The sequence below is a fragment of the Pieris brassicae genome, chromosome 2 (genome assembly GCF_905147105.1).
Source record: "Pieris brassicae chromosome 2, ilPieBrab1.1, whole genome shotgun sequence".
Classification (NCBI taxonomy): domain Eukaryota; kingdom Metazoa; phylum Arthropoda; class Insecta; order Lepidoptera; family Pieridae; genus Pieris; species Pieris brassicae.
Window position 1 is genome coordinate 12758735 of NC_059666.1, and position 9712 is coordinate 12768446.

At 30.3% G+C, this 9712-nt stretch overlaps 2 protein-coding genes across 3 annotated transcripts; one reads left to right on the forward strand and one right to left on the reverse strand.

Moving 5' to 3' along the window:
• Positions 1–695: 695 nt before the first annotated feature.
• On the reverse strand, positions 696–4059 carry LOC123720078. The gene is made up of 9 exons (XM_045676537.1): positions 3897–4059; positions 3558–3827; positions 3306–3472; positions 3062–3232; positions 2791–2973; positions 2132–2530; positions 1830–2057; positions 1647–1753; positions 696–1387 (listed from the first exon to the last, which is right to left on the reverse strand). Exons 1-9 carry the CDS (start codon positions 3967–3969, stop codon positions 1294–1296), a joined length of 1692 nt encoding a protein of 563 aa, XP_045532493.1. The 5' UTR covers positions 3970–4059; the 3' UTR covers positions 696–1293.
• Positions 4060–4368: 309 nt separating this feature from the next.
• Positions 4369–7670, forward strand: LOC123720551 (leucine-rich repeat protein SHOC-2). Of its 2 annotated transcripts, none has more exons than XM_045677210.1 (6): positions 4369–4924; positions 5053–5215; positions 5925–6020; positions 6206–6368; positions 6736–6845; positions 7165–7670. In XM_045677210.1, exons 1-6 carry the CDS (start codon positions 4434–4436, stop codon positions 7234–7236), a joined length of 1095 nt encoding a protein of 364 aa, XP_045533166.1. In that variant the 5' UTR covers positions 4369–4433; the 3' UTR covers positions 7237–7670. The 2 variants fall into 2 exon arrangements, with proteins under 2 accessions (XP_045533166.1, XP_045533167.1); XM_045677211.1 differs by having other exon boundaries at positions 7183–7670.
• The last annotated feature ends 2042 nt before the right edge of the window (positions 7671–9712 follow it).

A 9712-nucleotide genomic window follows, 5' to 3' on the forward strand; every position in this document is an offset into this window, starting at 1 on the left:
TATATATATATATATGCTAGGCGGTCGCAAACGTCGTAAATGGCGTCATCGTGCGGCAAATTTGAAGGCGCCCTCAACCCAAGGCTTCTTGGTTCTTACGAGTTGATTGCAAACGCGTAAGCTGCTAATATTACGGCGTCTCTAGTGAATAAATTTACGCACACTATTAATAATTTGTCTTTATTTGTATAAACTTCAACACACATTAAAATTAAATTAGGCATCATCGTATGTCACATATTTGACATAAAAGAGTTGTACTAAGGGTGAATCTTGGGACCCCTACAATCACGCTCAAGAGTAAGCTCTCGTAATACTGGAGAAACTTCATCTGAGAATTTTTTGTCAATATCTAATTACTGCAGTCGGATATGTTTAAATTCGAATAATATCAACTTGAACTTTTATGCTATCAACTTTGGGGATTGTGAATTTCCTAAATAATCTCAATGCTGTTAATTTTAATTATATTTATGCTATTCAGTAACATTAGCTACATGTGGTTTTTATGTACCTTGGGAGTGTTTTAATACATAATGTATGTTAGGCATTATTAAAGGAAAGTAATAATTATAGGCACAGAAACGAACAATATCTTTATTCAAATTTTAATTTTAACAATGACATCAAATTCTTGAAATATAATATTAGGAACAGTTTTTATATATTTTTATTTCTTGTAATATTTAGGTGATACAAACGAGAAAGTAGATAAGCAATACTTTTTTTGATATCGTTTGGTCAAATTTAGGAAGAAATGTGTTAACAAAGTTTTTGAATTTAGTAAGTAGGAATTGTTATTTTCTACCATTTTGATATTGGAATTTTAGTAGGTAGGATAAATTATCTTTAATTTTAATTTACTAAGGATCATAGAAAATCTTATTTTATACTACTTTAAAACTTGAAACTTCAAACTACTTAGTAATTAATCTTTAGGTAAAATAAGTTGTTGATATTTTAATATGCTCTCTCTTATCGTAGAATAAAATTTGTACGAATTTTATAACCTGGCAACTTTGCATAAAAACAATAAATAATAATATAAAAATTGTTTTCTTTCAATAATAATATAATATTTCATCTCATCTTCAAAATCAATTCATAAGTACAATATGATTGCTGCTACCAGTGCGTGGGCAAATATTATAATCATTATTTCATGTGAAAAAATATCGAATAATAAGTAAGGAAGCATAACGTACAAAATTAATTAATTTTGTATTAATTAACCCCAAAAACCTCCTGCAATCTTTAATAATTTCCTGGTTAATGATTTTTAGTTTTTCGACTTTAAATACTTATAGTACTAATAGTGTCCACTGGTGCCGGTGTAACATTAGCTTGCTGTACGGTTGGGTCCAAAAGAGGAATGCTGTCGGTAGTCCTAAAACACAAAATATATAAAGATTTTGTTAAATCGTACAGTAAATCCGCGTTTCCTTTATGCAAATTGCAAAACATTTCAATAACTTCTTTCTTACATAAACACTGCACAATTTTTTAAATTCTATATATGTGTGGACACCGTAAATTTAAAGTTTTATTTATGTTTTACAATTTTAGGGTATACAAAAATAATTTTATTTCTTTTAGTTTCAAAAAGCCTTTTTGCATTTCGGATTGCATATGAAAAAAAATATTACCTTGATCGCACAATAGTAGGTTCAGTAGATACTTCCGTACATGGTGTTGGTGTTTTCTTTTGTACAATTGGTAGTGTTGTGCATATTGTAGCCATTAAGTAGATGTGCTAGAATATAAACAATTAAATGTAAAGCACTTTTATTGAGTAAATTTATGTAATACAAAATATATTATAGGCGTACCATTGACAAAACGAGAATGAGATAAATAGTCGGAGTTGACCAATGCGTAGCATTTTCTATAGCGACTACCCCCATGACCCAATTTATAGCGAAAAATGGTTCAAGAATCAAACAAAGGTTTAAATAGGCTTTTAAATCGTTGCCTTCAATATTCCATCCATTTTTCCAAGAGAGTTTCGCCATTGATTTCCACAAATTAATTACGTGCTTGTCAGATATTCTTTTCATCTGAAAATATTAGAAGGTATCAAGTAAAATAGTTTCTCCAAAATTTTCAAATTTCAATAATTGATAACATTTACCTCTCTTCCTTCGTCACTATTGGCATCACTATTGGATGCACCCATTGTTACCGTCGTATATGGATTATCTTCATCGTTCGAGTCCCTGTCCAGTGTGTCAGAACTATCAGTATTTTTTCTACTGGGAAGGGGAGTACAAACATTGTTCAACGTTTCGGAACTGCCTGGTTCGTTTTTTGGCCAATTTGCCAAGTGCTGGTCAACCAAATCTTGAATTTTCGCCGATATTAAATCATTCTGTTTTTGGTTGACACTTTGTAACCCAACTATGATAATGGCTGTGTTAATCAGTATGAGTATCATTGCCGGTATCATGAAACCCATCACCATACCTTTTTCTATTGACATCCAGCAGTAATGTTTGATTTCATATTGTTCCATAGAGAGTGCATAATTGAACTAAAAATATTATGAATCATTAAAAAATATTAAAAGTAATTTTGGCCTCATGGTTTAAGCATACAACTATCATCCTTGAAGTCTGACCTGAATGGACTTTTCATTATATTTTCGTATGTTGTAAAGGCTCAATATTGTGAGAATGCCATGCCTTAGATGGCGATGTAAGGTTTTTTTTTTCTATTTGTAAAAAAATATATCACCATACAGAAGTCCATAACGGCGACATCTTTAACATAATTTTATAATTAAATTCTTACCATAACAACTATTGCTGGAACCCCATATGCTAGAAGATAGTTATACTTAAGCGGCAATAAATTGTCACATGTACAGAATTCAGCAACTGCAGCACCCAAAGCCACTATCCATACGGCACAAGTAATATGCGTATAATGTAGAAGCAACGCTATTCTCTCACATTGCGAAGGAGATGACGCCCCCTTTAAAAATGCAAAATATTGGCGTAAATTTCCTCTAATTCTTAATAATAAAAATAAAAAACTGAGCTTAAAGTGAAACATGACTTACCACAGCAGCTTGTATATAAATTAGCGTACAAGCTGCTAGACAACAGCAAAGATTAATATTGATAGGATATAACTTGCTACTTCTTCTAAATTCTGCAGCACTTTCACTCCACATTAGCCATAGAATAGATGATATAGGAAATATCACGGCTAAACCACTTGTAATATAAATCTAAAAAAAAACGTGGTAAAAAATTTTTGTTCTTCTATTCTCTAAAATATTGAAGAGATTGTTTATACGTTACCAAAACCATCCATTCGTCTCGCATGCCGTGACAATTATTAAAACCATACACATATGTAACGCTATCTATTATATTATGTTCTGCCAAGTCTGCATCTGCCAATGAATCATCCGGGAGGTCCATGTCTGGATCTGGTTCTTTCTTTTCTTTCAATATATTTGATATCCCTGAAACATTTTGTAACGATGAATGTAAATCATGTTAAAAATACATTATATTTATTTTTCGTGCGATTACTAGTGTAGTTATTACCTTTAGTTTCCTTAACGATAACGTCAGGATTTGGATATAGCGGAGGGTTATCATCGTATACTGAAGATGTAAAGTTAGAAAGCACTACACCGTACTCAGAATCGTAAGTATTTAAATCGTAGTCATTACGATCATCAGCTTTATTATATGTAGGTTTCTGTCCTATAGGTGGTTGAAAGGACCTGTACGTAGCCAACTTTTGGGGTTTATTAAAAATATCGTACTTGGGTTTACGTATATTATGATGTCCTGTTTTATTTTCCTGAAATGCTGAGATAACATATAACATGAATAGTAAAACATATATTTGATTATACATTTTTAAACACAATTTCTTACCAAGTGCGTTGTTAAAATATGTAAAATAAAACAAGAAAGTAAGAATAGTTATTTTTGATATAAAGTTCCGCATTATGTTAAGTAGCAACTTATGCTCTCACAATATTGTTCATTTTTAAATTTTTATTGATGTATATATTTTTAAAAATTGTTGTTATTTAGATGTTAGTAACTAAACTTTAGTAGATGTATTACATAAAATCAATACTTCTGAACCGTTTCTTTCTACGTCTCTTTTCCTCGTTTCTGTCCTGTTTCCCTGATAATGGTTTAGTAGTAAAAGAGATGAAATAAAATAATTATCAAAATAATTTATATTAATTTAATATACATTGAATACCAATTGAATTTACCAAGTACATTGAAAATTAATTTAATTACGTATATATTTACTAGAAATGGCAACACTTTAACAGATGGTTTTGACAAAAAAACTACTATTTTTTGTCAATTGTCAAAGTAAAAATTCACAGTTTCTCAGCAAGCAAACTAACCAGTCTCAAACGCAATAGAAATGTAAGGAAAACTAGGCTCAAAATGAGTGCTATCCTAAAGTTCATCCGTGAAAACCACATACTAGCAGTGATAGAACAAGCAATTGCGAAAAAGAAATCTCGCTTGAGTCTAAATTCTTTTGAAATTACCGAAATTCCTACACTGTTATACTCGTGTATCGAGCTGGAACACCTATATTTACATTTAAATAATATCACAACTGTACCAGTGCAGATTACAGAACTTTTAAACCTTACAACATTGACTCTGGATTACAACGGCATAACTTCATTGCCTGTTGAAATTGGTAACTTGAAAAATCTTGTAAATTTAAACATAAGTTATAATCCCCTAAAAGAACTTATACCAGAAATAGGTGAATTAGAGAACCTTGAAGCATTCTGGTGCAATAAAACAGGGCTACGGGAAATTCCAAAGGAAATCGGCAAGTTGACAAAACTTGATACATTTGGAGCAAGGGGCAATGAGTTGAAAACCATACCAGAAGAAATGACTCAACTAACAAAATTAAGGTAACTTAACTATTATAAATATTTTATGTATATTTTAAATAAAAGCTTGTAGAAATCCTAATACAACTTGATTTTTGTATTTAATACTATTATAATTAACCATTTAAAGTTTTTGAAATTACTTACAGATGGCTAACATTAGAAAATAATCAAATAGAGGTTTTACCAAACTGTATGAATAACATGGAAGGGATAGTACACTGCAATCTTCGCAAAAATAGGCTAAAAGAATTCCCAGAGTCATTTCTGAAATGTGTTGATTTGATGTTCTTACAGTTGAATAATAATCAGGTAATTCAATGTACATATATATATATATATTTCTAAATTCCATCTAAATTATCCATTGATTTGTTGCGCTTATAATATGAAAAATATATTATTCTATTTTATTTTTATATTTCTGTACTATTTGTGGCTTTTATGTGTAATTTAATAATAACAATATATTTTAATTATTTTCATATTTGTAAATCTATGACAAAAAAAATTGTGTCTTAAACTATATTTTGTATGTCTAATTTGCAAGCAAGGTTCTAAAAGGTCATGCACATTTTAAAGTTCTACTTAACTGAGGTCATTGCTTTTTAGAAACATTGTACCTTTTTAGAAACTTTTTACCTTGTGCACAAAAACAGTGAATACATTTTCTGACCTTATTTTTTTTAAATGGACTGTTATATATCCATAAGTAAAAATAAATGTAATTATTTTACCATTTGGTTTCAAGAATTATCTTTGGTCTAATATTCAAATATACTAAATTAGACTACAATTTAATAATGATATCTTGTTTTAACCATAAATATTTTTTTGTTATTGAATAATAGATGTAGTTGAAAAATTTAGGTTTATAATATGTGATACATCATAGTATAGTTGCATGAATACAAGTTCTATTACAATCAAAACACCTTGCATCTTTTAACAGGTTTAAGTTGTGAATAATGTAATGAATGTTGTTAATGTTGTGAATGAAGTAATTGTTTAAAAATTTCAGATATCCAGTTTACCAGATAATTTTGACACAAGTCAAGTTACAGTTTTAGAAATGATTGATTTACGAGAAAACCCCATATGTGAATTGTCACATCTAGTAAGTGTCATATTACTTTTGCTTAATTCAATAATTTTATTGGTACATCTGAACTATGCACTTTTCGCTCACATATTTATCGGTCATTGTTACGGTTCTCATGACCAAGTGTCATCAAATAGATAAATAATGTTGGCAGATATTTGAACATGGTATAATTTTTAAAATCTCTACATCAATTCCAGGACCACCCTTTAGTTCGCTTCTCAGATGAAATTCCAGTACCTCAAGATCTTTCCCCGTCCAGCAGCCGACCTCATGGCATGGCTGCACAGGCTTTAGCTGTCAATGCTACAGCTCTTCGGTTACCAGCAGTTCCAGCACCCAGACATCCGGATTTGATATTAGGTAATTGATCCTCTTTTAGATTAGTGGTTAAGGCACACATACACATGTAGTTCTAAGTTACAATAATGCGTTATTTGTCATAAATGAAAAGAACATTTTTTTTTGAACAAGGATGCCTATACCTTTTTTTTACCCTTTAACTTTTTTTTCACCACCTACACATATTTCAAATTATTTTAGAAACATATTAGAAACTGACTTACCACCAACTGCACTTCGTGAATTTGTTCTTAAATATATATTTTCTTTAGTGTGCAAGTGTAAATAAATAAATTTTAAACTTTTAGTCTGAATTATTGTTTTTAAGTAACAATTTTATACAAAAAGTATTTTTATAAGTTTCTATAAAAATCCTTTGTACTTAAAGAAATGGAAATGGACGCGTCATCAGTAGAATCAGAAGATTGGGAGAACAGCGTAAATAGCTCTGAGTTGGATGTCCATTACCAAAGTGACGAAGAAAGAGGTGACAATGAGGTATTTCCCATTTATTTACAGCATAAATAACGTCAAAACATCTAGTTTTATGTAAAAAAAACATGAACATTTTTATCGCAATTATTCGAAAATAAACATAGTTCAAAGTAATATTTATATTCTAAATATACTATAACAATACTTTTTTTATAAACAAGTCGCAATCCGGAGAGAAAACAATTAAGCGACGAGAACATAATACAGGAAAACTCTAATCTATAACTTTTTTTAACTTGAAATCTAGATTCTAAATGGTGAAAGATAAAAAATTAAAAGCATGTTAAAACGTTGAACGGTGTTGTTAACACGCTGACATTAGATCGCACAATTTTTCCAGGCCGTGGGTATGGTGTTGCCAGAATTATCCCGGTACGCGTCTACAGCGAGTTAAATATAACTGGCAACTTAAAGAAAATTAATTTAAGATGGTGCGTTGTATTTTCACGAAATTTGAGTAATTTTGGCTTAAACTTGTTTACAGAAATTATTAAGGTTATTTTCAAAATGTTTGTTAAGGTTTCCATTTAAGAACTAATGAACCATTTTTTTTCTTCTTTAAAGTAATTTTTAACCTTAACTAACCTAACATACTTAATTTCAGATTAAATTATTTCTAGTTTATTACTTTTATTGCTACAATTTCGAAGCTTTAGTTTAGGACTTAAGTCAAAACTTGTCGGCTAATTTTTTCTGTAAAGCAACGCGAAATATCGGAATTATAAAACATAGTTTTAAAATATATATTTGTGTTATTGTAGTAATTGTACGCGGTTAATCGTAGTAAAAGTAAAATATAGCTGTCTCAATCTATAGCAGGTTTAGTGACAAATATATATATATATATATATTTATAAAATTATATATATATAATTTTATAAATATATATATATATATATATTACGGCTATATTTTAAAATAATTGTTATATGCGGTTTAAAAGACACACTTTAGAATAGTTGTTTTTATATCAGTTTGCTTCTGTCTAATTTCGTGAAAATAAGTATTTGTTTGGGACTTTATATAACTTTGTATACAATGTAATCATATCGGATTAGTACATTTTGTGATGTAGTTCGCCAAATATATTGAGTGTAAATAAGTTTATATTTTTACGTTGGAATAGAAGAGATTTCATAATCATAACCTATAAACTGCCTCAAAGCTTTACTTTACTAGTAATACATTGAGGACTTTGGTTATGCATTTTGTAATGATTTGAACGTCAACTAATTTCGGCCAATCACAACCCTTGAAAATTTAACTGCTTTGCGATTGGCCCAAACCGCGTAATTGCCCAATGGCACAGCGTAATAAAATAAAAATAAATGTTTTTTAGTTTCGATTCATATTTCTGTATGTAGTTAATATTTAGCGCCACAAGCTTGATTGAGACACAAAAAATAAAGCGTGTACCAACTTATAATGATGGAAATTCATTTTACACGTTTTTATAGTCAGAAAAAGATTTACTAAAAAATATAAACAATACAATATTGCCAAGTTTACGGCGAATTTATTAATAATGAAATAAAAGAGTTATTTGTATAAATAACATATCGGATATTGAAATCAAATAATGGCACAATTATTCCGACAGTTTATATATTAATACTTATTGTATTTAATTTACATTGAAAATGTGCGTTATTAAACATCTACAATTGTAAATATTATTATTTTTTATTAATAAAGGTCTTGATATTCTAGTATTTTTATTCATTGAGAAATGTGGATTTTTTTGGAGTTAATAAATGCAGGATTGTTTTCAGCTGGTGCTTGTTCTAAGAATTCTAGAGCTCAAATGATCTAAACTAGAAAATTAAAAACCATAATGAATATTTGTTAGAAGTATTTGCATAATTTTGATAACCATTCGATTCTTCATGTGCCCACAGATACATAGGCCTTTTCGTTTTACGTAAGTAAATGTTCTGTTCATTCAAGTTAGGTTTTAGAAGGCAAAAAGTGAATTGTGAGTGACAGACGAATTGTTATTATCCGCGGTCTTCGTTCTTATGTTAAGATATGTTTAAGACGTTGAAATCACTAATACACATTTAAAGTGGAACTTTCATATATCACACATAATCTATTGTCGTTGGCTGACATGGTATCGCGAGAAATTGACAAGTGGTGTCAGGTAGATGTAGTATATTTGGATTTTCGCAAAGCGTTCGATCGTGTAGACAATGACATTATTTTCCAAAAGTTGGCCGCAATTGGGTGTGGACCTATCAAATCTTAACCAATATGTGAAATATGGAGAATATATCTCGCAGCCTTATCCAACAAGTACTGGTATTAGTCAGGGTTCGAACCTGGGACCGTTACTATTTTTGATAATGATTAACGACCTTCCAAGCGTAATCAAATTAAGACTAGCAATGACTGTCTGTGTATGCAACTTGATTTGGATAAACTGCTGCATTGGAGTGACTTAAATAAACTCCAGTTTAACTATGACAAATGTGAACTGATCACCTTTAGTGCCTCTCCAAATGAAATACTCTGCGACTATAGGATAGGATCTGTAGGCAAAGTCTGCGACTTGGGTGTTTTGTTTGTTCCGGATCTTTCATTTGCGAAGCACGTTCGGACGATTACGGATGCTGCATTTATGAGATTAGGGTTTGTCCTGAGAAATTCAGTTGGTCTGTGGGACACTGCCACTAGGGTGCTAGGGTCCCCTTATGAAAGATATTATGGGGATATGATTGAAAGGCAGAAGAAGTTCCTTAGAAATAAATGTGTATAAAAGAAGGTACAATTTTTTCCTTACCTCTACCCTACTAAGTTCTTGATGGGGTTTTAGGGTACAATTCATTAGAACTTCGTAGAAATTTAGCTATAATCAAATTTGGTTTAAG

What these genes read in the sequence shown, in the direction of transcription:
- LOC123720078 (XM_045676537.1), bottom strand. Translation starts at nt 3,969, where the DNA reads ATGCGGAACTTTATATCAAAAATAACTATTCTTACTTTCTTGTTTTAT. An exon ending in ATATTTTAACAACGCACTTG is followed by an intron (nt 3,828 to 3,896) that starts GTAAGAAATTGT and finishes ATGTTATCTCAG; the next exon opens with CATTTCAGGAAAATAAAACA. An exon ending in TTTATATACAAGCTGCTGTG is followed by an intron (nt 2,974 to 3,061) that starts GTAAGTCATGTT and finishes GCATTTTTAAAG; the next exon opens with GGGGCGTCATCTCCTTCGCA.
- LOC123720551 (XM_045677210.1), top strand. Translation starts at nt 4,434, where the DNA reads ATGAGTGCTATCCTAAAGTTCATCCGTGAAAACCACATACTAGCAGTG. An exon ending in ACATCCGGATTTGATATTAG is followed by an intron (nt 6,369 to 6,735) that starts GTAATTGATCCT and finishes TTGTACTTAAAG; the next exon opens with AAATGGAAATGGACGCGTCA. An exon ending in AAGAAAGAGGTGACAATGAG is followed by an intron (nt 6,846 to 7,164) that starts GTATTTCCCATT and finishes CGCTGACATTAG; the next exon opens with ATCGCACAATTTTTCCAGGC.